The 26,564-nt window shown below is 38.1% G+C and overlaps 1 protein-coding gene across 1 annotated transcript in view; it reads left to right on the forward strand.

Moving 5' to 3' along the window:
- LOC127653664 (myosin-10-like) overlaps nucleotides 1–26,564 on the forward strand; it is a 97,840-nt gene that overhangs the window by 64,405 nt on the left and 6,871 nt on the right. Inside the window, exons 17-38 of the mRNA XM_052140428.1 lie at nucleotides 1,827–1,941; nucleotides 13,278–13,471; nucleotides 13,688–13,809; nucleotides 13,960–14,029; nucleotides 14,555–14,715; nucleotides 14,851–14,959; nucleotides 15,122–15,253; nucleotides 15,680–15,886; nucleotides 16,123–16,260; nucleotides 16,482–16,605; nucleotides 16,733–16,904; nucleotides 17,448–17,660; nucleotides 18,181–18,325; nucleotides 20,031–20,237; nucleotides 20,540–20,644; nucleotides 20,819–20,971; nucleotides 23,251–23,499; nucleotides 23,628–23,840; nucleotides 24,464–24,676; nucleotides 24,921–25,082; nucleotides 25,301–25,429; nucleotides 25,650–25,738. Of these exons, the coding sequence (XP_051996388.1) occupies nucleotides 1,827–1,941; nucleotides 13,278–13,471; nucleotides 13,688–13,809; nucleotides 13,960–14,029; nucleotides 14,555–14,715; nucleotides 14,851–14,959; nucleotides 15,122–15,253; nucleotides 15,680–15,886; nucleotides 16,123–16,260; nucleotides 16,482–16,605; nucleotides 16,733–16,904; nucleotides 17,448–17,660; nucleotides 18,181–18,325; nucleotides 20,031–20,237; nucleotides 20,540–20,644; nucleotides 20,819–20,971; nucleotides 23,251–23,499; nucleotides 23,628–23,840; nucleotides 24,464–24,676; nucleotides 24,921–25,082; nucleotides 25,301–25,429; nucleotides 25,650–25,738 (3,422 nt within the window). The remainder of the gene's footprint in view (nucleotides 1–1,826; nucleotides 1,942–13,277; nucleotides 13,472–13,687; nucleotides 13,810–13,959; nucleotides 14,030–14,554; nucleotides 14,716–14,850; nucleotides 14,960–15,121; nucleotides 15,254–15,679; nucleotides 15,887–16,122; nucleotides 16,261–16,481; nucleotides 16,606–16,732; nucleotides 16,905–17,447; nucleotides 17,661–18,180; nucleotides 18,326–20,030; nucleotides 20,238–20,539; nucleotides 20,645–20,818; nucleotides 20,972–23,250; nucleotides 23,500–23,627; nucleotides 23,841–24,463; nucleotides 24,677–24,920; nucleotides 25,083–25,300; nucleotides 25,430–25,649; nucleotides 25,739–26,564) is intronic.

Here is a 26,564-nt window from a genome sequence, read left to right on the forward strand (position 1 = left end):
CATGAAAGGGGGAACTTTTGATTTTTCACTCCCTTTGAGCTCTATTCAGGTTAAAAGCCTGAACATTTGATGTTGCTTTGTTTGCTTTTGTACAAGTGGGAAAAAAGTTAATTGATACTCAAAGCTACTTTCAGTAGTTGCATAACAGTATACAACCCCTGGCAAAAGTTCTGGAATCACCACACTTAGAGGATGTTCACCCAGCTTTTTTAATTCATAGCAAATAAACAAATCACAGATATGACACAAAACAATTGTTTAATAGCTGAACATTCTGGCTTTGTGAAACATCCCTCAAACAAATTAAATGACATTATTTGAATTAATGCCATATATTTTTCCTGATTAATTAGAGAATCACTCAATGATAAGGAAAACATTATGGAATCACTTTGTAATTTGCATTTCTAAATCAAATACCGGCACAAGTCTAAAAATGCAAATTAGTCTGCAGTTAAAAGAGAGCTTAACTTAACGAGCTGTTGGACTTGGTTAATTGAAAGGAAACATGGCCCCAACAAGAGAGTTGTCAAGTGAAACAAAGGAAAGGATTATAAAACTCCAAGAAGGAAATCCAACTCAGAGTGTGGCAAAAGAAGTTGGTTGTCAGCTGTGTCTAAAATTCGGTGCAAGTATAAACAAAATGGGAAGGTTATAAATGTAAAACATAAAAGTAGACCAAGGATGACGTTAAAGCATCAGGATAGAAAACTCAGAGCAATATGTCTTGAAAATAGACACATCAAAACAAATGAAAAACAAATGGGTGGATAAAGTGTTTGTGAAAGAACTGTAAGAAATTGGTTGAATGAAATGGTATATACATATAGAAAACCCAAATGAAAACCTGCACTAACACCTAAACGGAAGAAAACTAGGGTACAGTGGTCTAAAGAGAAGCAATAATGGAGTCTGGATGATTGGATGAAAGTGATGAATCGTGAATCTGCATTGGCCAAGGCGATGATGCTGGAACTTTTGTCTGGTGCTGTTCTAATGAAACGTATAAAGATGACTGCCTGAAGAAAACAATCAAATTTCCCCAGTCATTTATGATATGGGGTTGCATGTCAGGTAAAGGACCAGAGGAGATGGCAATCATTACCTCAACAGTCAATGCATCATTCCATGGATTGAAAATATTTTTGGTGATGATGAAATCATTTTACAGGTTGATAATGAATATTGCCACAGAGCAATATATTCCTTTTCTTCAGGAAAGGCATATCAACTCAATGGCATGGCCAGCAAACAGTCCGGATCTCAATCCGATTGAAAAGTTTTGGTGGAAATTGAAAGAATTTGTCCATGACAAGGCTCCATCCTGCAAAGCTGATCTGTCAACCGCTATTTCAGAAAGTTGGAACCAGCTTGATGGACAATATTGTTTTTCATTAGTGAAGTCCATGCCTCAAAGAATTCAGGCCATCATAAAGTCAGAGCAGGAGCAACAAAGTACTAATTGTGATTTGTTTGTTTTGTTTTGTTTTTTTAATAATTCCATAATTTATTCCTCTACTTAATCTGGGAAAACTATGCCATTAAATTAATGTAATTTAATTGGTTTGAGGGATGTTTTACGAAGCTAGAATGTTTTGTCATATCTGTGATTTTGTTTGTTTGCTACAAATGAAAAAAGCTGGGTGAACATCCTCTTAAGTGTGGTGATTCCATTATTTTTGCCAAGGGTTGTACAAACAGACAATGCCAACTAAACCTCTAAACTGAACAGTCCGTTAAGATTAATAAACTGGCTGAATTCCATCATTCCAATCTTGAGTGTTTTAATGCTCTAACTTGGTGTTTTTCTCCCTTGTCCACTGCAGGTTGACTACAAGGCAGATGAGTGGTTAATGAAAAACATGGACCCTCTAAATGACAATGTGGCCACGCTCCTGCACCAGTCCACGGATAAGTTTGTGGCTGAACTGTGGAAGGACGGTAAGTGGTTTCCTTCTCGAGTGCCTTCCCAACACCCCTGACATCTGAAAAGTTTAACAGGCCAATTTTATGGCTCTGCCCTCCCACTATGTAAAGAAAGAGACCGTTGTTTTCATTGTTCAGTTTCATATCTTTTATGCCATGTAAGAAGTGCTTGTAATGCATTATGGTGGCTTGATACAAATATTTTAACTTGGAAGGGGGAGGACAATTTTCTTACTAGTAATTCAGTTGCAAAGGGTCAGTTAGTGCTGGGAAATGTTCTTAATTTACTGTGCTGTACTGTATACACTATGGTAAGTTTATTTGCAGCTATTGGTGGGCATGAATTATTTACACATGTGAGTGATGATGGAATGTAAAGTAATATGAAATTATAGAGCGGGATGTGTCCTAAGCGAGTTAAGATGTGGAATGACATGTTATTAAAGGAATAGTTCACCCAAAAATGAAAAATTGTTGATGATTTACTCACCCTCAGGCCATCCAAGATGTATCTGAAAAAACATTACTGCAGTAAATAGCCATCCTTTATTTCAGAGCAATGCCATTGCATTATCTACTTGTGCTTTTTCTTTAGCAGAAATATATAGGCTATATGAGTCAGGAATTCAAGCCACACATGTTGTAGTTAGTGAAACCAAGTGCGAGAGCATTTACTGAGATTCACAGGATTTTTCAAGTTTTATGCAGTGAGATCAATGGTACAGGTGATATCACACAGAAGAGAAGCTTCACAAACTGAAGGTGTAACAGGTGAAACAGCAGGGTAAGCAATAAACAGATATAGACGAAGATCAAGAGCAAATACAGACAGTTAAATAAACTGCATTAGAGCAGCGCAGTTAAACTAGAGTCCTTTGTGTGAGACTTGAGAGTGAAGTGGCGTGAAGGCGAGTTATGCAAGCAGTGGTGAGCAAGTGAATTGAGGGCAGGTGTGGTGAATTAGAAATCGGGTGGTGCAGAGCACGAGTGAGGTGTGACAATTACAACGTTTTCACACATACCGCTGGAAAAACAGCACTGGCACAGCCGATGAATTCAGATATCGACCCTTTGTTTCTTTCGATTGTCTGAAATCCTGAGGTGTAAAATGTTCACTGCACACCCTCCAATATTTGAGAGAATTTAGGGGGGTACCGATATCCAGGTTCAGTGTGAAAAGCCAGAGCTTCAATTGCTCATGATCATGTATAGGCAATCGATGAATAGTTCCTACCGTGCATTTCTTTGGGGTTTCTGAAGGTTGAAGCATCCAGGATACACATGCTAAATTAACATTTTCAACAATACACTTATACAAATACAAATCTACAGCAAAGGCAATTAAACTTTTGTACAGCGCTCCTCTTGTAAACATTGACGCGCTTCCTGCCTCCTCCACGTGACGCATGACCTTACCAACAAGCTTACGTCATCCCTCTCATGAGCGCACGTCACAGAGATGTACGGAAGCTAACATTTTTAGTTAAAAAGTGAAATCCAAAATCTTAAATTCTGTTTTGTTGAAGAAAGAAACTACATCATGGATGGCCTGAGGGTGAATAAATTATGGGGTGAACTTTACCTTAAAGGAGTGTTATTAGGCAACATGTAGTGGAGTTTATGGTTGCAGAGAAACGCAGCGACTTTAATTTAAATGTGCCTCCAATTAGAATTTAGAGTTGGAACTATCCATTCTGTTTTATAATGTTAGTTTTACTATTTTGCGCCTTTTTGTTTTGAAGTCAAATGAATAGATACTGTATATTCTGTAAGTGTATATAAGTCTATATATAAATTTCTGTTCGCTTGATTTTGAGCAATACATACTGTATGCTGTCAACATGAAATAAGGTCTTCATCATCCGTCCATCCCTGGTCATTAACAAAACAAAACAAAAAAAGATTTTAAAATCTTAAAGTTATAGATCTTTTTTGTGTGTGCGCACTAAGATAGATCATATTTATTTTTTAAATAAAGGATACCTACATCCCCAAACAATCGGAAGCTAGTGCAAATGGAATGATGACTTACTATTTGCTTGTTCTAACCTTTGTTGCACAGCACTAACCAGTGTGTTTACTTCCATTTGTGCCTTTTATGTGCTAGCTGTGTTCTACTATTGTTTTATTTATATATTTTTATCTATCTCCCTTTTGCCCCCTTTTCTGTCTCTCAACCATAGAGATTCAGAATTTCCAAAGAGCGTCTTTTTATGATGTCTCTAGTCTCGATGAATCGCCAGGTGAAGGTATACGATGCTATAGGTCTTTGCTTACAAGCGCATTGTGTACTTTCAAATGCTCCCATGGCTTGTAGACCTGGGCCCTGGTCCTGCTAGCTCGCTAACTTTAGAGTTAGCTGGATTAATTTAGAAGGTAGCTTGACTTGGCTGATTCAATAGGATGCCCAAACTGACCAGGAGTTATGATTGCATGATAAATGAAAGCATGTGGATAGTGATTTAATTCAAAATACTTGCACTGCAAAACAGGACATTTACAGCATGATCTATGTAACTCAAAGTGCTAGCTATAAGGATTTAGGGCCCTGTTTGTTATATTTTCAGCAATTGTATCTTTTTTACACTGCCCCCTATAAGTATTTTCCCTGTAACTTAATAGGTTATATCTAGCAAGTATTTAACAACATTAGTATAAAATGATTGAGCGTGTTTACATGCATGTACTGATTAAGTTTAATAAGCCAACAATGAGTATGGTCATGTAAACGCCTTAAACGTTTTTCTTTTTTTAAATGGTTAAGGGAAAAAACTTTGCCACACATCGATTTTACCTAGCCCATTACCCTGATTTAGTTTTGTATGTAAACGGCTTTCATAAATGTATACATACATTACAGTTATCCAATGTGTGCAATTGTTGTGCGCATGCCTTTTTATGTTTTGATGTTAAAAGCAGAGAATTCTATGATCATTTCAAATCTAATCTGATTTTCTTAAATAAGCTGATTTTGGTAGTTATCAGTGTGTTGTTTTGCATTTAACAATGCCATTATTACATCTGGATTTATTATTGAGGAGCATTGTCAGTCCAGGCCATGTTGAAGAAGTCCATTTTAATAGATTAGCAGGTGAATCTCACAAAACTGGGTCAAAGTTCACAGCAAAATGGTAATTAAGGTAATTTGCCTCCAAAGGTAGCACTTTAAGAGATCAGAGGCATGATCCGATGTGAAGACTGTTCCAAAAGATAGGTACAGTTCATCCGGAAAGTATTCACAGCGCTTCACTTTTTACACATTTTGTTGTTACAGCCTTATTCCAAAATGAATTAAATTCATTATTTTCCTCACAATTCTACAAACAATACCCCATAATAACAACGTGAAAGAATTGAGTTTGAAATCATTGAAAATTTATAAAAACAAAACACAAGTAGTCACAGCCTTTGCCATGACACTCAAAATTGAGCTCAGGTGCATCCTGTTTCCACTGATCATCCTTGAGATGTTTCTACAACTTGATTGGAGTCCACCTGTGGTAAATTCAGTTGATTGACATGATTTGGGAAGGCACACACCTATCTATATAAAAGCTCCCACAGTTAACAGTGCATGTCAGAGCTCAAACCAAGCCATGAAGTCCAAGGAATTGTCTTTAGACTTCCAAGACAGGATTGTATCGAGGCACAGATTCTGGGAAGGGTGCAGAAAAATGTCTGCTGCATTGAAGGTCCCAATGAGCACAGTGGCCTCCATGATCCGTAAATGGAAGAAGTTTGGAACCACCAGACTCTTCCTTGAGCTGGCCGCCCGGCCAAACTGAGCGATCGGGGGAGAAGAGCCTTAGTCAGGGAGGTGACCAAGAACCCGATGGTCACTCTGACAGAGCTCCAGAGTTTCTCTGTGGAGAGAGGAGATCCTTCCAGAAGAACAACCATCTCTGCAGCACTCCACCAATCAGGCCTGTATGGTAGAGTGGCCAGATGGAAGTCACTCCTCAGTAAAAGGCACATGACAGCCCACCTGGGGTTTGCCAAAAGGCACCTGAAGGACTCTGACAATGCTAAACAAAATTCTCTGGTCTGATGAAACAAAAATTGAACTCTTTGGCCTGAATGGCAATGTCTGGAGGAAACCAGGCACCGCTCATCACCTGGACAATACTATCCCTACAGTTAAGTAGATTAAGTTATGTTTTTTAGCGCCAGGAACTGGGAGACTAGTCATGACTGAGGGAAAGATGAATGCAGCAATGTACAGAAACATCCTTGATGAAAACCTGCTCCAGAGCACTCTGGACCTCAGACTGGGGCAAAGGTTCATCTTCCAACAGGACAACAACCCTAAGCACACAGCAAAGATAACAAAGGTGTGGCTATGGGACAACTCTGTGAATGTCCTTGAGTGGCCCAGCCAGAGCCCAGACTTGAACCCGATTGAACATCTCTGGAGAGATCTGAAAATGGCTGTGCACCGATGCTCTCCATCCAACCTGATGGAGCTTGAGAGGTCCTGTAAAGAAGAATTGGAGAAACTGCCCAAAAATAGGTGTGCCAAGCTTGTAGCATCATACACAAAAAGACTTGAGGCTGGAATTGGAGCCTAAGGTGCTTCAATTAAGTATTGAGCAAAGGCTGTGAATACTTGTGATTTTTTTTTTTTTTTTCTTTTTATTCTTTCTTCGTTTTGTTTTTTATACATTTGCAAAGATTTCAAACAAACTTCTTTCAAGTTGTCTTTATGGGGTATTTTTTGTAGAATTTTAAGGAAAATAATGAATTTAATCAATTTTGGAATAAGGCTGTAACATAACAAAATGTGGAAAAAGTGAAGTGCTGTGAATACTTTCCGGATGCACTGTATCTTAATTATGCTGCCTCCTATGATTTGGCTAAATTCTACATTTTGGCCAAATTCTTAAGTAGTATCTTATGTAACCTTCCTTGGGTAGGTCATCCCAGAATATACACCATGATGAGCTCGGTGGAAAAATAAATCCAAGATGGTGGACAAAGATATATTTGTGTTATGAATATGCTTATACTCACCTACAATATTATGAACACCTGTGCACCTACCTATTCGTGCAATTATCTAAACAGCCAATCAAGTGGCAGCAGTGCAATACATAAAATCCTGCTGAAACAGGTCAGGAGCTTCACTTAAAGGTGGGGTATGTGATTTTCTTTTTTGACCATTTTTTCAAAATAACTTGAAATCCTATTCCTAACCCACTTACTGGCTGTAAATTAGAAGCACTGAAATGAAAATTAAGCAATTTAATCATCTGTGGAACGGGCAGGACTCGAAAAACTCCAGCCGATCATTTTCAAGACCATCTAGAATCATTGGACAGAAAATGTGTCAATCAAACGGTCGTACCATGCCCCCTCCCCCACCACCCTGGCTGCGTGTCCGTTAGTCATCAGCTGCTTTCAGATGGGCGGCATTTACTACACAGAGCTGTAGTTCATCACTGACAAGCTGGGCAATTTACCCTTCATTATCACGGCCCAGCTTGTTAGTGAACTACGGCTCTGTGTAGTATACGCCGCTCCATCTGAAAGCAGCTGATGGCGATTTACTAATCAATGAATGCACTTTATGTTATGTGCTTTACTGATCGAGATGCGCATAACACTCTCATCTGATAACGTTATATCGGTCAGCCCTATATTTAGCCATAAACTTCGGTGACAACCAGGACGTCCAATATATTTTTAGATATTTTATATTTATACAATATATATTTACATTTCAAAAACATCAATTTTCTAACAATACTAATGATTTATGTGACTGTTGAATGTTAATAATATCTGGTGCAACTTAACGCTGAATGTTGTGCCATGTTGACGGTCTTAGCAGGTAAATGGTGACGTCATGCAGAAACTCCAACCTATGCTAGCCTGGCTCGCTCTCACGCATCTGAGTTTTCGCTGCGTGCATGATTGCGGCGTCCATGTTTTTCGAATGGGTGGAGTCAGGGCCAGCGTTGGAGGAGAGAAGGTAGGACCTTATGAGTTGTGTATTTTCAAAATCTGCCGGCCGTTTTGCAAATCACATACCCCACCTTTAATATTCACATCAAACATCAGAATAGGGATAAAAAGATGATCTCAGTGATTTCGACCGTGCCATGATTTTGGTGCCAGAAGTTTGAGTATTTCTGTAACTGCTGATCTCCTGGGATTTTCACACACAACAGTCGTAAGAATTTACTCAGAATGGTGCCAAAGACAAAAAATATCCGGTTAGAGGCAGTTCTGTGGATGGAAACTAATTTCAAGAGTTCATCAGAAAATGGCTAGACTGGTCCGAGCTGACAGAAAGGCTAATTCAAGATACCCCTCTGTACAATTGTAGTGAGCAGAATAGTATCTCAAAATGCACATGTCGTCGAACCTTGAGGCATGTGTTCGACCGCGTTGGGCACTTTATTATGACCATAGTGTTCCTAATAAAGTGGTCGGTGAAAATATAATCCATTCAGTACTGAAAAGGATAGATTAAAAAAATATAATAGAAAACATTTTTATACGTATATATGCTATACGTATTCATGCTCATTAGAGTATTGCGTCGTTCTTCTCACGTCACCTGTACTGAAATCCGTAGTAAGTCGAGTTTCCCATGTGCGGTGCGTGAGGACCGTTATTTGAATGATGGGTGAAGTTGCTGCCTACGTATAGAACGTTCGTTATCAATCACTTATGAGGCTCTAATGCGGCCATAGAAGACAGCTGCCTATATAGGCAGGAGACTGTGAAGCAGCTCACCAAGTTTTAGAACAGTCCTTAATTCTGGGGTGAAATATGACCTGGACATGTTTTCATAAAATCCATCCAAACACCCAATGCAGCTTGGATTTCAGCAGACAGTATGTGTGGTAATGTGGGCATGCCCTTGCTCTTCTAGGTCAGACATATTTGTTTTAAGTGTCAGCCTTTTGATTGGCTGTGTGAGGGAGCTGGAGTTTGGGTGAGGGGTGGAGGAATTCTGTAGTGTCTCCGACAGGGAACTTGGAACAATACTGGTCTTGTCTCATTGGAATTCAAATGACTTGCTCAGTCCTGTGCCATTCAACACTGACCGATCAGTAGATTCTTCAAAAAAGTATTGCAAGACACGTCAGTGGCCCTGTGTATGTATGTACAGTACTGTGCAAAAGGTTTAGGCATTTGTGAACAACTTTAAAAGTGAGGATTTCTTAAAAAAGAAAAGAAAATACTTTTCATTAATCAAATAACGTCATACAAAATCCATTAAACCGAAAAAGAGCTAAATCAATATTTGCATTCAAAACCGCCCCAATTCTCCTACTTAGACCTGGACACAGTTTTTCTTGGTTGTCAGCAGATTATCTTCCAAGCTTCTTTGAGAATTCTCCACAATTCTTTTATTTATTTAGGCTGTCACAATTACTTCTGTCTCTTCGTGTAAGCCCAAACTGACTCGATGTTCAGTGGGGGGCTGTGGGAGTGCCATGACATCTGTTGCAGGGCTCCCAGTTCTTCTATTCTATTTTGAAAAGGAATGTTTGAGAGTATAAAATGTATATTTCCTACGCTAAAGTAGCAGATATAAATAACCATATGAAGACAAATGTTTTTGTGATACATCTTATGTGCCTAAGACTTTTGCACATTACTGTATGTACACGTGTGTGTGTCTGTCTGTCTGTGTGTGTGTCTGTCTGTCTGTGTGTGTGTGTGTGTGTGTGTGTGTGTGTGTGTGTGTGTGTGTGTGTGTGTGTGTGCGCACATATATGAACCATATATTTACTGTAACCATCTGTTTACTGTAAATCTCATAATTACAGTAAATATTTTTTGCCACAATTATTGGCACTCCTACACATTTTTATGAGTAAAATATATCTGAAATATTTTCACATTTAAATTTTTTTAGTACACCTGGGTGACTAAGAACATGAACTTGTTTGGCCATGACTTTCTGGGTTATAAATATGAGGTAACACAAGCCAAATTCCATTAAAATGGGTAAGACCAAAGAATTTAGTTATGATGTGTGGCAGAAGGTCCTTGAGCTTCACAAAATGGGGAGGAGCTATAAGAAAATAGCTAACGCATTGAAAATTCCCATTTCCACCATCAGGGCATTAATTAAGACGTTCCAATCCACTGGAGATGTTACAAATTGACCTGGAAGAGCATGTGTCTTTATTGTGTCCACTTATGCTGAGGGGTGATTGTTTGAGTGGCCAAAAATTCTCAACTGGACAGTTGCATAAATTAGTTAGGTCTTAGGTTCAGAAAGTCTCAAAAATCAGACGTCACTTACATCACATGTTGTTTGGAAGCATTTCAAGAAAAAAAGCCTCTGCTCTCATCCAACAACAAACTCAAGCATCTTCAGTTTGACAGACACTACTGGAACTTCAAATGGGACCAGGTTCTATGGTCAGATAAAACCAAAATAGAGGTTTTTGGCAGCAAACGCCAGATATGGATTTGGCACACAAAGAGAGGGGTAGCCATATGGAAAAGTATCTCCTGCCCATGGTTAAATATGGTGGTGGAGCTTTAAATAGGGTGTTGGCTGTTTTTATGCTAGAAGTCCTGGACATCTTGTTCAGATACATGGCATCATGGACTATCAAATACCAACAGATAAAAAAATCAAAATCTGAATACCTTTGCCAGAAACTTAAAATGAGCTGTTGTTGGATTTTCCAGCAGGACAATGATCCATAACAAACATTAAAATCAACACAAAAATGGTTTACTGACCACAAAGTCAAGGTTCTGACATGGCCATACCAGTCCCCTGACCTGAACCCCATAGAAAACCTGTGGGGTGAACTGAAGAGGAGTCACCAGCGTGAACCTCGGAATTTGAAGAATTTGGAGAGATTCTGAATGGCCTCAGATCCCTTGCCATGTGTTTTTCAACCTCATTATGCATTAAAGGAGAAGGCTTGGAGCTGTTATTTTGACAAAGGGAGAATTCACAAAATATTGAAGGGTGCCAATAATTGCCCCACACATACAATGGCGGCCAAAAGTTTGGAATAATGTACAGATTTTGCTCTTATGGAAAGAAATTGGTACTTTTATTCACCAAAGTGCCATTCAACTGATCACAATGTACATCAGGATATTAATAACATTAAAAATTACTATTACAATTTGAAAAAAATGTACTACTTAAACTACTTAAGAGTTCTCATCGATCAATCCTCCATGTGCAGCAATGACAGCTTTGCAAATCCTCGGCATTCTAGCTGTCAGTTTGTCCAGATACCTCCTGTAGCACTTGTCATAGATGTGGCTGTCGGGCACTTCTCATGCACCTTACCGTCTAGCTGATCCTACAAAATATAGAATTCAATGAAGCTCTCAGCTGAGGAAATGTGTGGTGTCTTTTTATCAAACTAAAGACTTTAATGTACTTATCCTCTTGTTTAGTTGTACATCTGGCCATCCACATCTCTTTCGATCCTTGTTAGAGCCAGTTGTCCTTCAATTTCAATTGCATTGTCTAGCCTTTATTTCTCAAACCAATGATCTACTGATGAGTTTCTAGAGAAACCGGTTTCTTTTTTAAATATTTTTACCAAGACATGCCAGTATATTGCATGCTGTGGCAACTCAAAAACAAACACAAAGACAATGTTAAGCTTCATTTAATGAACCAAATAGCTTTCAACTGTGTTTGATATAATGGCAAGTGATTTGTAGTGACACTACCCAGAGCATTCCAAAAACAATAACCACCTTATCATTTCTCAGACACAAACGCAATATAAAAAAATTGGTTTTAAGACTTGACTTAAAGTCTCCACAGAAGGAGACTGGGAAATTTGGAGTGGCAGATTGCTCCATAATTTTGAGGCAGCAATTGAAAATGCCCAATCGCCTTAAGATTTTAATATAGAGTGAGTTAAATATGCAATATAGTGATCTGACTAGTTATGCAATGCTTTAAAAACTGTTAATAGGATTTTAAAATCAATTCTATACTGAACCGTCAACCAGTGAAGGGAAAACAGGACGGGAGTAATACTTTCCCCTCTTCCTGGTGCCAGTCAGTAGCCTTGTCGCTGACAGGTTCCATAGTAAAGACTATTGCAATAATCCAGGCCAGATGTAATAAAATCATGAACAACTGTCTCTTTTTAAGAGTTTCTGCTTATCGAATTTAAGCGCAGAGTCAAAGATGATACCGAGGTTTAATATCTTCCATACAGTCCAAAAGATGATTCATAGAGTTGTTTTCACCAATTTTCAGAGGGAGATATAATTGTGTATCATCATTATATAGATGATAGGAAATGTTGTATTGTCTACAGATAGTCCCTAGAGGCCTTTATGTACAAAAAAAATAATATTGGACCCAAAATAGAGTTTTGAGCCATATTTTAAAGCAACTGAGGAGGATGCAGAGTTTCCAATTTTCACAATCTATTTTCCAAATAGGAGTGAAACCATTTCAGTGCAGTCCCTCGAATGCCAACTTCCCTATAAAGAAGAATGATCAACAGTGTCGAAAGCGGCACTTAAGTCCAACATACTTTAAGAGAACTGACTCAGTGCTGTGAAAAGGTCTAAAACCTGACTTTTAAATTATATATAAAGATATAATTTTCAAATATAAAAGGGGATAACTGATCTTTGAAATTGGTCAGAAATGAGTTAAGAGCACTGTTTGGGAGACAAAAATCTACTTTTGAGCATTATGCATACAAATTGCTGGTCCTAATAAATTTATTTTCTTTTTTCCCCCTTTTTTTAATTTTCCTTTTTTTTTTTGTTTTTTTTTTTTATTGAAATTAATGTCTTAAAAGCGTAAAGACTTAAAATTGGCCTCGCTTTCTTTCATTTGATTTTGAGGTGAAACATGATTCAGGCATGAGACAGGTTTTGTAAGATTCACCCTGCCAGTGAGATGATTTCATTTCTTTTGCAGCTTGTGCTTGTTTTTAGATGTAACCTTGCCTTCGGCACTCTTCATCTATCTCATGTCTCCATTTGCCTAGCCCTGGTCATGTTTGCATAGTTGGCCATATAAGGTCCAATGGCACTTGAATTGGCTGTCTGAACTTGTGGCATTGAGTCAAAATACACTGTTCTACTTTCTAAGTTTTTTTGTTTGCTTTTGGGAAATAAAGATTTTAGATGATTAAAGCCCTGAAAGAATCAAAGGACCATTGCTTTAAATGCTCTTTGTAAACATGCAAATAAGCACAGCGTATTTTGACCTTGACCCCTCTGCTTAGTGTTGTTGAAATATAGCCTTAGTTGTAGATTTCCCTTGTTCATATTCACATTGTTTGGCTGTGCTGTGATTCTGTTTTTTAATTATATTCTGTAGCATTGACTGAAGAACAACCGAACTGATCTTTCTTTCTCACTTTTCATGGCAGTGGACCGTATTGTTGGTTTGGACCAAGTGGCAGGAATGAACGAGACTGCGTTTGGAGCTACATATAAGACCAAGAAGGGCATGTTCCGTACAGTGGGTCAGCTCTATAAAGAGTCTCTTACAAAACTGATGGCCACACTCAGGAACACCAACCCCAACTTTGTCCGCTGTATCATCCCCAATCATGAGAAAAGAGTAAGTTACATGTAGCACCTCCGATTTTCATATGGCATGGTTCTTTAAAAAGTAAAAATGGATTATAGTTATAAAGGCCATGTGTTGTAGTTACCCTATTAAATTTTCACATTTATTGTGGCTATAGCATGGTTGGATATAAACCAGTTGTGAACTATGATTAGAGTTTATCAAATGGTCATATGCTTAATTGCCTTTCCCTCTCTTCTCTGTTAGGCTGGAAAACTGGAGCCCCACCTGGTTCTAGATCAGCTGAGGTGTAATGGGGTTCTAGAGGGGATCAGGATCTGCCGACAGGGATTTCCCAACCGTATTGTCTTCCAAGAGTTTAGACAAAGGTTTTTTTCAGATATCTTTTTAACAATAATTAGAAATCTTGTTATATTTGAAGAGAAGAGGTCCACTTTACCTCTTTAGTTGCAGTGTCAATATTCAGTAATTGTAGTTTGCCAGCGATAAAATCGTTCTGAATCTATTTCCCCTCCTAGATATGAGATCCTTACTCCCAATGCAATCCCCAAAGGTTTTATGGATGGCAAGCAGGCTTGTGAAAGAATGGTGAGGTTTATTTTTTTTATTTTTTCATTCTCAGTTGACTGGCAAAACAGGTTAGCCATTCATTTTTCAAGTAGATAACATGCTGCTTCATATGGAGGACCAAATGACTCAAATTGAAATTAATTAATGAGTAATTACATTCATAATTATATGTACAAATGTATTTTGTGATGTTCAATGAAAATATAACCGTTATTGTTTGAAACTTTCCATAATAAAAATAACTTTAAATAATAATAATTACTGTCAATTTCTGAATGACAGCCAGTGGAGGAATCCTGCATTTCTGATCTCCAATATGTCTAAAGACCTTATTATTAATAATAATAATAAAATAAGTTTAGAAATAATTATTCATAGTACATTGAAATAGTAAAATATTACAAAATAAACAGGCATGTTTGATTGATGTTTTATTTCATTTTGAGTTGGCCGTCTCAGAATATTTTCATATGAGGTTTAATATGGAAAAAGAGCATGTGCTATATATTACCTAGTATCACTCATTAACATCCTGATCTGTAGATCAGAGCATTGGAGCTTGACCCAAACCTCTTCCGGATCGGTCAGAGTAAAATCTTCTTCCGCACTGGAGTTTTAGCACACCTGGAAGAAGAGAGAGACCTGAAAATAACAGACATAATCATCTACTTTCAGTCAGTCTGTCGAGGATACCTGTCTCGCAAGTGAGTCCAAATGCAGACACCCTAAGTAATGTTGAAGCTATTGCCATTTTAAGACAAGAAATAACACAATATTTGAAATGTACTCCTATGACATTTTGTGAAATGAATTAAATGTTCTGTGGTTGTGTTCCTCAGAGCCTTCGCTAAAAAACAACAGCAGCTCAGTGCTTTAAAAGTGCTCCAGAGAAACTGTGCCGCCTATCTGAAACTACGCCACTGGCAATGGTGGAGACTCTTCACCAAGGTTGATTTCAGTTCTTAAAAGAGGCAGTTTACCTAAATGTTCAAGTTATTTGATATATCTTTGTCTGTGTGGTTATATGAGAAACCGACTATAACGGTTATAATATGTCTGTGCTTATGGGTATGTTTAGCTTTCTATTGAGGCATGTATTATTGTTTGCAGGTGAAACCCCTCTTGCAGGTGACCCGTCAGGAAGAGGAGATGCAAGCCAAGGATGAGGAGCTTGTTAAAGTGAAGGAGAGGCAGGTGAAAGTGGAGAGCGAGCTTGTGGAAATGGAGCGAAAACACCAGCAGGTTAGCAATCACAAACACTCACCTGATCACTCTGTTATATAATTCTGCATATCAGATTAATTATCAGTAAAATTAACTTTGTTACAACGGATTGTTCCGGCCCTAAAATTTGATTTGGATGAGCCATATTCAAGTCAGTGTAAAATAGCCGATATAAGCACACATGACATAAGAGTTGGTTATTGTGATCATTAGCATTCAAAATTAATTAATATTGCAATTTATTACAATGTAATTTATTGAAAGTTGGTATTACTCCACTTTTTGTATAACAAAACGGCTTTTTCCAAGTTAAAATCATGGAATCTCTATAATCTTCTGAAGCCTACGATCTTCTCCAGCCTAATCTTGTCAACCAAATTGAATCCCAAAAATGTTACGGAATGTAGAAATGGACATGTAAGATCTTCATGATGTTTCCTTCAGCTCTCGGAAGAGAAGAACATCTTGGCAGAGCAACTGCAGGCCGAGACGGAATTGTTTGCCGAAGCAGAAGAGATGAGGGCTCGTCTGGTAGCTAAAAAACAAGAGCTGGAGGAGATCCTCCATGACCTGGAGTCTCGTGTGGAGGAGGAAGAGGAGCGGAATCAGTCTTTGCAGAATGAGAAGAAGAAAATGCAGTCGCACGTACAGGTGAAGACTTTACTGGGGAAATATAATCTTGGATCCATGATAGACTCTAAAATAAGGCTCCAAGTGACAAGGAGGTCTAAACTCATACCTAACATGGAAAAGGTCCTGTCACAATGTGGTACACAAGAACAATGTATAGCAAATTAGGGAAACTATTAGCTAGTGGAATCAAACAATATTACACTATTGGTGTCCATAAGCCAAATGTTTTCACGTGTCTTTGTCTATCCTAACAGGACTTGGAGGAACAGCTGGATGAAGAGGAGGCTGCACGACAGAAACTTCAGCTGGAGAAGGTGACAGCTGAAGCTAAAATTAAAAAGATGGAGGAGGATATTCTGCTGTTGGAGGACCAGAACTCCAAATTTCTGAAGGTCAGTACAGGCTTCAGAATGTCATGTCTTTGCATTAATAATAATAAATGTTTTTTACAATACAAATGATCAGGGAAATGCATCCATCTGCAAACAGGGTTTCATTAAATGGAGAAAAAAATGTAAAATAATAATACGTTTCTTTGGCCTTTACAGAAAGATGTGTGTTTGGCAGCTGTTTTGGCTGAACCTAAACTCTTTCCTCTCTCCCTGTCCTTCAGGAAAAGAAACTCCTGGAAGACCGTGTCAGCGAAATGACCTCCCAGCTGGCTGAGGAAGAGGAGAAAGCCAAGAACCTTGGCAAAGTCAAGAACAAGCAAGAAATGATGATGGTAGATCTGGAAGGTGAGGACGGGGATAAATCTAGCTTTTTTTTATTATTATGAAATGTATGTAGATGGAACACTCTTTGCGACTTGTCAAATGCGTGTAAAGGATTGGTTGTGTTTGTGCTGGCTTGTTTGATTTTCAGAGCGTCTGAAGAAGGAAGAGAAAACACGGCAAGAACTTGAGAAAGCCAAGCGAAAGCTGGATGGTGAGACCACAGACCTACAAGATCAGATAGCTGAGCTGCAGGCCCAAATCGAGGAACTCAAGATCCAGCTGGCCAAGAAAGAAGAGGAACTACAAGCTGTACTGGCCAGGTGAATCTCTGACCAACCAGGAGCACATCAAAAAAGAGGAAGGAAAAGAAGGTTACTCTAACAGGGGGGAGAAAATGTTCCTTTGGAGCAAAAATAGTTTGGCTATCGTGTAGCTGACCGTGTCTAAACAATAGCTTATGGTAGGCTGAGTTATGTTAGGATGAAATTAATTGGTATATTAGTCACAGAATATTTATTTCTTGACCTCTTGGTTTGTTTACTTTGGCCAATTGTGAAGAAATTCAGGTCAAATGAGAACATAAGACTAATCTGTGCATTTAAAAAAATTCAGATTTGGGCCCCTTTCAACTGCTGTGTGAGTGTTGAAGGAACTTAACTAGCCCCACCGCAATGACTGACCCCACTGATGCATTTACATAATAACACCAATTCAATTTAATTCTAAACAGGCCAGTTTAACTCAGAGTATCATGTAAAACAAATTACATATGTCATTTAGTTTATTTTTCAATGCTACAAAAGTGTTATTTTATGTTCCCAAATTATCCTTATCTTTTGATAAGACTGGTGTGTGTTCCACAGAGGTGATGAGGAGGTTGCTCAGAAGAACAATGCCCTGAAGCAGGTGCGGGAGCTGCAAGCCCAGCTAGCTGAACTGCAGGAAGATCTAGAGTCTGAGAAAGCAGCCCGAAACAAAGCAGAGAAACTCAAGAGAGATCTGAGTGAGGAGCTGGAGGCTCTAAAGACTGAGCTGGAAGACACCCTGGACACCACTGCTGCTCAACAGGAGCTGAGGTACAAGAGTTTGCTCAAGGAATTAAATCAAGTCTACACACTTGTTCCACTTTCCCAAAAATCAAAGAAAAATGGGTAGTTTTAATTTGTGTTTAAAAAACAAAACAAAAACCTGGAAGATAATTCATATTGTTTTAAGTATTGAATATAATCAAGTAGTTATTTTAGCACACATGCTCCACACACATTGAGCCGCAGTGCTCATGTGAATGATGAAGGCCCGTGTCCTGATCCCATTCACTTCACCTTCCACTAGTCACTCCCTCTGTCTAATACAATAGCAAAAGCCCAATAAAGAATCCGGGTATTTAGTTTAGTTAGGTAGTTTGTAAATTTGTCTAATGTGTTTGAGTGATTTGGAATCATAGTAATACTACCACAAATTGGGCCTTTAAATTGGGTAATTTAAATAGACAGCCATTAAATTAATATTATAATTTGACTTCAGCACCCTATCAGTTTGCACATGCTTGCTTCTGGTGTCTTTAGACAAATGTGTCTGAATCCATTTTGTATAAAGGTCCAAACGAGAGCAGGAGGTGGCAGAACTAAAGAAGGCCATTGATGACGAAACGAGAAACCATGAGTCTCAGATCCAGGAGATGAGGCAAAGGCATGGCACAGCTCTGGAGGAGATCTCTGAGCAGCTGGAGCAGGCCAAGAGAGTAAGCCACTGAGATACTGAGTAAATTACTCATTACTGTGGGGAGAGATTTCAGTTCTAATGTCTAGATTGGAAAGCTGTCGGTCGGCTGGTGTAAGAATTATGTGTTTGGAATTAATTTCCTCCTCCACCGAGTTAACCCTCTGGGATCTGAGGGTGTTTTTGGGCCCTGAAGAAGTTTTGACATGCCTTGACATTTCTGCTTATTTCAGTTGCTTAAAAACACATTAATGGCTAAAGTCTGATAACACTGTATTCAGCACAAACTGGTCTACATTAATATGTGTGCAAAATGTATGTACATGTTTGTATTTTTGAGAAAATAAAGTTTATGCATGGTTTTTGAAAAAATTAAATAATGTAAGTCACTGAAATAAGGCTATATAACATACTAAACATTTGTCCACAATACTTTTGAGAACTGGATCAAGCCTAGTGTTTCTGCTACAAAATGATGTGAAAACCATCCTGATCACTCATTCATACAAAATAATATAGTCATTTGACTTTTGTAAGACACGTTTAGTGTTTTAAAGGCCATATGCAAGGACGCTTGAATGATCATGAATATTGATGTGATTCACACCTGAGGAGACAAAGACCCCTCCCCTGGGAACAGAATAAAATGTATTATCTCATATAGGGCATTTACACAATATATAAAATAAAATCAATAATAAATGTAATAAAATAGAAACATTTTCAGGATTCTTTGTATAGAAAGTTCAAAATAACAGCATTTATCTGAAATAGAAAGTTTTGTAACATTATAAATGTCTTTACTGTCACTTTTCAATATATCAAGATCAATATATTGCATCCTTGATGAATAAAAGTATTAATTCTTAAAAAAATATATATATATGTATATATATATATATACATATATATATATATATATATATATATATATATATATATATATATATATATATATCTTACTGACCCAAACTTTTGAACGGTAGTGTATAATGTAACAAAAGCTTTCTATTTTAGATAAATGCTGTTATTTTGAACTTTCTATTCATCAAAGAAACCTGAAACAAATTGTACACAAATATTGTACACAACTGTTTTCAACATTGATAATAATAAATGTCTCTTGAGCAACAAATCAGCATATTAGAAGGATTTCCGAAGGATAATGTGACTTTGAAGACTGGTTTAATGATGCTGAAAATTCAGCTTTACATCACAGGAATAAATAGCATTTTAATAAATATATATATATATATATATATATATATATATATATATATATATATATATATATATATATATATTATGGACATTTGTTTTAAATTTGAAGACATTTTAAGCTTTCTTTAGACATCGTTTCATGTTTGTGTGAAAAGTATTCAGCTGAGTTTCAGTTCATTTTTGTGGCGTGTTTCAGAAATATGCTCTCTGAGAGCGAAACGGCTGAAAGCCCACCCTTTTTATTTTCTTTATTTATATTTATATTGTTATTGTGAGTGCACACATATGAAAGTAGACCCTTTATAGTTTCTAAAGATGTCTTACACTTATCTGTATGCCCCAAAATTTTTTATTTTATGTTGTTTCCGCTGTTATGCGGGGGAAAAATCCAGCAGGACACGCCGGCACATCCGTCAACCCATGAGGTTTAATGAAATATTGTCTCCAGTTAACACAGTTAAGGCAAAATCTGTCTCTCTCTCACACTTTCTGTCTGTCTACATCAGGTTAAGACAAATCTGGAGAAAAACAAACAGACTTTGGAGAGTGATAATAAGGAGTTGTCCGGTGAGGTGAAAGGTTTGCAGCAGGCCAAGTCTGAGTCGGAGCACAAGAGAAAGAAACTAGAGGCTCAGCTACAGGAGTTCATGGCGCGCTTCACTGAAGGAGAGAAGGTTAAAGGAGAACTTTCAGACCGCTCCCATAAACTACAGGTCAGTGTCGTTACTTTCCCTCACACAAACTACAGATCAGTGCTGTTACATAACCCTCACATAAACTTCTCACCTGTACTGTTACACTTTTTTCTACATAAAGTAAAGTGCTGTTACAGTAAAAAAAAAAGGTGCTAAATTTGCTCTCAAAGAGTAACGTTCTCAACACAAGAACAAAAAAGAACAGTGCACTGAAAAATGGTCCATAGATTAATCAGTACATTCGTTTTTTTACTATTTAATGAACTGATTATCTACATCTTCTCTTCTTTTTTTTCTTTTTTTTTTGTCATTTGTTGTAGGTGGAACTAGACAATGTTTCTGCTCTTCTGGAAGATGCTGAGAAGAAGGGAATCAAATCGGCCAAAGACGCCTCCAGCCTTGAGAGTCAGCTGCAGGACACTCAGGTAACTTCTCTCTGCAAACAGAAAGTGAATGAAACTGTCACGGTTTAATTGTTGAAACTGCAACAGGCAATGCACATTTTCAATAAAAAAAACCAATGGATTTTGATCTGTTAGAGAGGTGATACTGACAGATGTGGTGAAGAGTTGTGATTGTTTCAAATTGTTTTTGTGTAGGAACTACTTCAAGAGGAAACGCGGCAGAAACTGAACCTGAGCAGCTGTATCCGTCAGCTGGAGGAAGAGAAGAACAGCTTGCTGGAGCAGCAGGAGGAGGAAGAGGAGGCACGCAGGAACCTGGAGAGACAACTGGCAACCCTACAAGCCCAGGTACACGCAATCACTCCATATGCTTAAATGAGAACACAGTTTGTGTCTGTTCATATCAGCATCAATGCTTCAGTTGACACACTACTTATGGAATTTAAATGGGGTCGCCAATTATTTTGTTGTTGAATTGCATCAATACAAATAATAATAATTATAGAAACACCTCACACACGCTTTAAAACAATTCCCTCGTAAAAATCAAGGATGTGGTTAACTAACCTCAGCATATGTTGATTACTGTGATCACACGTGACGAGGCTAACATAATTTGCGTGCAAAGTTTGTAAGGAAATCAGAACGGCAAGATTTCTTCACCGACCTGTGTCTTTAACGACCCCTTCAAGTACAAATAAGAAACAGACATGTAAAAGACAAAGAAAATATGATGACACCTTCCTTCAGAATGGATTTACTAGCATAACAGAAAACAACAAGGAGAAGCCTAAATGTCTGTTGTGTCGTAACATCTTGTCTGTAGAGAGAATGAAACCCAACAAGCTCAAAAGACATTTTGAGGCAACACATAAAGAATATGTAGGCAAACCTAAATCTTTCTTTGAAAAGAAACCTGCCGAACTGAATAAGCAGCGAGTCTATTTCGAAAAGGCAATGACTGTCAATGAGCGAGCCTTAAAAACATCTTTTAAGGTGAGCTATCTTGTTGCAAAGGTGTCTGATAATGCAATAAAAAGAAGAATAGATGCGATCGCTAACGACCAAGAGAGCACGCTAACAGAATGGCTGTGAAATTCCCCCGCCTATGCTCTACAAATGGATGTCAGCACAGAAGGAAATAATGCCCATGTTTTGACATTTGTTCATTACATGCAGGATAATGCTAATCATGAGTATATTTTATACTGTCTCCCTCTTCCTGAGAATGAGAATGAACCATGGTCAACTACATCGATCCACATCCACCGCGTGCACGTCTTTTTGCAAAATGATGTGGCGATACACGACAATTTGCTCTTTCACACAGAAGCACGGTGGTAAGGTGCTGGAGCGATTTTTTTTCAAACTGAGAAATGAACTGTTGCCGTTTTCCATGGATGTGAAAAAGGCTGATTTTTATCCGTGACCAGCAAAAATACTGGCAAAATAAAATCTTCAATTTGTGCACTAATCTGTGGCTTGTCCTGGCTATTCTGCCTCCGATAGCCGTCCACAATAATATACATAAAATAACCTAAATGTGTTGTAAAATGAGCATTTACTTTTAATATAGCATTACAAATTCTATTACATGATCAAAAACAAATACATTTTTGTAATAGAGATTGTGTTTTGAATGTCTGGGGTCACTAGAGTTTTGTGATGTCAAAGTGGGGTCACGAGCCAAAATAGGTCGTGATCCACTGCCTTAGATCCTCGCAAAAGGCTGTAATGTTTGCTTGTATTTTTGCCAAATTTCTGATAACTTCTCCAGAAATGGACAGCGGTGTAATAATGTTTTTCATGCCAGATTATGAATGAGTATTGACAACTAATAGATCATTTGAATGCTTTTGTGCTTCAAGATTCAATATCTTGAAATTATTTTGCACTCAATAGTTACAGCATAAGTGTTATTAAGAATTTTTGGCCTTAATTTTCAGGCTTATGCTGAATGGAAATCAGATTTGAAGAGGAATTCCATAATACTTCAGAATGGTTGTAAAAATAAACATTTAAAAGATGTATAATACAACATATTGAGTTGTGGTGCTCACGAGTGCAACTCAAGTTTGGTTCCAGCTCACATCATGTCCTGATATAATTCCAACCCTTTTCTCCCCATCATATCATGTCCTGTCCACTATACTGTCAAGAAAAACTGTAAAAAAAAAAATAAATAAAGCCAGATGTGCATTCCTAACCGCACACATCTGCACTCTTCTACGTCATTTTATAGTGCAAATAGCATATAAACACTGACAATGCAACAAAAATGAATGTGTGAATGTTGGGCACTTCATTCACGCAAGACAGCACATTAGTTATGTACGCTATGTGAATATGTATGTTGTTTGAGATACAAGTGTTGAACTAAGGCTGGTTAATGCAACAACACGTCACATGCGGTTGAAGTGTCATTTCCATCAGCTGTTAAATGGCAAATGATTCTGTGTAGTAAAGCATTAAGGGTTCCATTTGGGATGATACTACACCTAGAAAATTCATACACTACATGGCCGAGTGCATAGTGTACATTGTCAGTGCGTAGTGTATAGTGTGTCATTCCCAAACTGTCCCAACACAGCTCAGGTCTCCTGTAATCCTCCATTTTCTTTCAATAGCTGGTTGAGACGAAGAAGAAGCTGGAGGATGATGTGGGAACCCTGGAGGGTCTTGAGGAGGTCAAGAGGAAGCTACAGAAGGACATGGAGGGGGTCAGTCAGAAACTGGAAGAAAAAGTCATCGCTTATGACAAGCTGGAGAAAACCAAGAACAGACTGCAGCAGGAGCTTGATGACCTCATGGTGGACCTGGACCACCAAAGACAGATCGTCTCGAACCTAGAGAAGAAACAGAAGAAGTTTGACCAGGTATGAATTGGTTTCGGTTAACTATATTTAAGGCTTGTTCATTTAAAATATCTTTGAATACTGATATAAAGCCTTATCGGTCATTAAATAAATGTATTCACACAAAGCATTTCTGACAAACGTGACAGATGCTGGCAGAGGAGAAGACCATCTCGGCACGTTACGCTGAGGAGAGAGACCGTGCTGAGGCTGAGGCCAGAGAGAAGGATACCAAAGCTCTGTCTATGGCCCGGGCCCTGGATGAGGCTCTGGAAGCTAAAGAGGAATTTGAGAGGCTCAACAAGCAGCTCAGAGCCGAGATGGAGGACCTGATGAGTTCGAAGGATGATGTAGGCAAGAATGTAAGTGTGTGTTAACATGAAACACCATTTTTAACTCATATTTCTTCGGTAATGTAACATTTCCAAGTGAAACGGGATATTCAACTAGAAAAAATATGGATGTTGTCAAGTGGGCATTTCATACCAGAATGGGGCCAGACTTGAATAAAATATGTGATTTAAAGGGGGAGAGGGGGGGGAGATTAAAAAGAAAGTAGATTCAGATGTAGATCAATTTCTTATATTTTGATAAAAGATTACAAAGACACATTTTTCTTTTTTTTCTTTGGAATAATATGCACTGATGAATCATGCACAATAATACAATCTCTGTAATATCTTGACACACCAGGAACAATGCATCAAGTTTTGGCCCATTTGATGTTTAATGTACAGCTGTGGAGCAAGATTTTGGACCAATGAGGTTTCACTGTGTGCTGTGCTACAAAGTGCACCACAATGAAAACTAACCAAGTGATTTAAAAAATTTTGCCATCTAATGCTTGCTGCTTTATTGTGTTGACTGGTTAGGACACTGTTTAGACGGCAGAAATTCTTTCAGTGGGTGCAATGTTTTATTTTTATTTTTTTTATATGCAATTATTAGTTTTTTTATTCCTGTTCTTTCCACCTGTAATCTGTAGGTCCATGAGCTGGAAAAATCCAAACGCACTCTGGAGCAGCAGGTGGAGGAGATGCGCACGCAGCTAGAAGAGCTGGAGGATGAACTACAGGCCACAGAAGATGCCAAGCTGCGCCTGGAGGTCAACATGCAGGCCATGAAGGCCCAGTTTGACCGAGACCTTCAGGCCAGAGATGAGCAGAATGAGGAGAAGAAGAGAACACTGGTCAAACAGGTTAGTGGAATTTACGGTTCAGACATTTTGTGGTCCGATTTCTATCAACAATTATTGCAACTGCAATTGCAAATTTAATTTATACGAATAGTCTTCGCATTAATACATTTTAGAAATACAGCATCAAGTTTGCAATTATTTGTATGACAATTAATTAATCTGCTAAAATGTAACGACAAGCTGTAATTATTATGAGATAATCCAAATGTTGTGGCCTTTTGACCCATGAGTCTTGCTCTCTCAGGTGCGTGAGATGGAGGCGGAGCTTGAAGATGAAAGGAAACAGAGAGCTCTCGCTGTTGCAGCCAAGAAGAAACTGGAAATGGACCTAAAAGATGCGGAAGTACAGATCGAGGCTGCAAACAAGGCCCGTGATGAGGCCATCAAACAACTGCGCAAACTCCAGGTAAAACATTAAAATGTTGCAGTTCACACCTGCAGTCTTTCAGTTTGTTGATCAGTGAAAGTATACTTTTACAATAAACACAACACATTTATCTTCATAAGCTCTTAATATATTCTCATGCCTGCATTAAAAAAACTTTTAGGCCACAAGAATTAGTGTAGAGACAGTATATTCCTGTGCTTCTAACAACTTGGCATGTCTGTTTGTTTTCAAACCAGGCCCAGATGAAGGACTACCAGCGGGAGCTGGAGGAGGCACGCGCCTCTCGTGATGAGATATTCGCTCAGTCTAAGGAGAACGAGAAGAAACTCAAGAGTCTCGAAGCTGAGATTCTGCAGCTGCAAGAGGTGAGCCAGCACCGCAATGCCTAAAATACACTGCTGTAAAAACCCTACTTTTTGAGTTCATTTCTGTCCAGTAAATTACCTTGTTTATTCCATATTGTCGCTGCTCCAGGGAATATATTGGTTTTTTTCTTCATACTGTTATAATCAAGAAGGTTAATTTGAGTGATGCTGAACTTGGGTCTTGAATCTATCTCAAATTATGATTCATATGTGTTTTTAGGACCTGGCATCTTCAGAGAGAGCCAGACGACATGCTGAACAGGAAAAAGATGAGCTTGCAGATGAGATTTCCAACAGCACTTCTGGAAAGTGAGTCATTTTGCTGGAAAGTGGTTCTGGTGGAACTTAATGGGTTGGCTATACACTGGCGGCCAAAAGTTTGGATTAATGTACAGATTTACATTAATAAATCTGAATTGGTACTTTTATTCACCAAAGTGGCATTCAACTGATCACAAAGTATAGTCAGGACATTACTGATGTAAAAAAAAAAAAGGTAATTTTTGATCAAATCTAGACAGGCCGCTTTTCCAGCAGCCATCACTCCAACCCCTTATCCTTGAGTAATCATGCTAAATTGCTAATTTGGTACTAGAAAATCACTTGCCATTATATCAAACACAGTTGAAAGATATTTGGTTCGTTAAATGAAGCTTAACATTGTCTTTGTGTTTGTTTTTGAGTTGCCACAGTATGCAATATACTGGCATGTCTTTAGGTCAATATTAGGTAAAAAAAAAAGATGGCAAAAAAGAAACTGCTTTCTCTTGAAACTCCTCAGTCAATCATTGTTTTTAGGAATGATGGCCAACTGTCTCTAACAAGGACAGAAAGAGATGTGGAAGGCCAGATGTACAACTAAACAAGAGAATAAGTACATCATAGTCTCTAGTTTGAGAAATAGACGCTTCACATGTCCTCAGCTGACAGCTTCATTGAATTCTACCTGCTCAACACCAGTTTCATGTACAACAGTAAAGAGAAGACTCAGAAGTGCAGGCCCTTTTTTTGCAAAGAAAAAGCCACTTTTGAAATAGAAAAAAACTTAAAGAAAAGGTTTGAGTGGGCAAAGAAACACAGACATTGGACAACAGATAATTGGAAAAGAGTGTTATGGATCTTAATCCCATTGAGC

The sequence above is a fragment of the Xyrauchen texanus genome, chromosome 13 (assembly GCF_025860055.1).
Source record: "Xyrauchen texanus isolate HMW12.3.18 chromosome 13, RBS_HiC_50CHRs, whole genome shotgun sequence".
Taxonomy (NCBI): Eukaryota; Metazoa; Chordata; class Actinopteri; order Cypriniformes; family Catostomidae; genus Xyrauchen; species Xyrauchen texanus.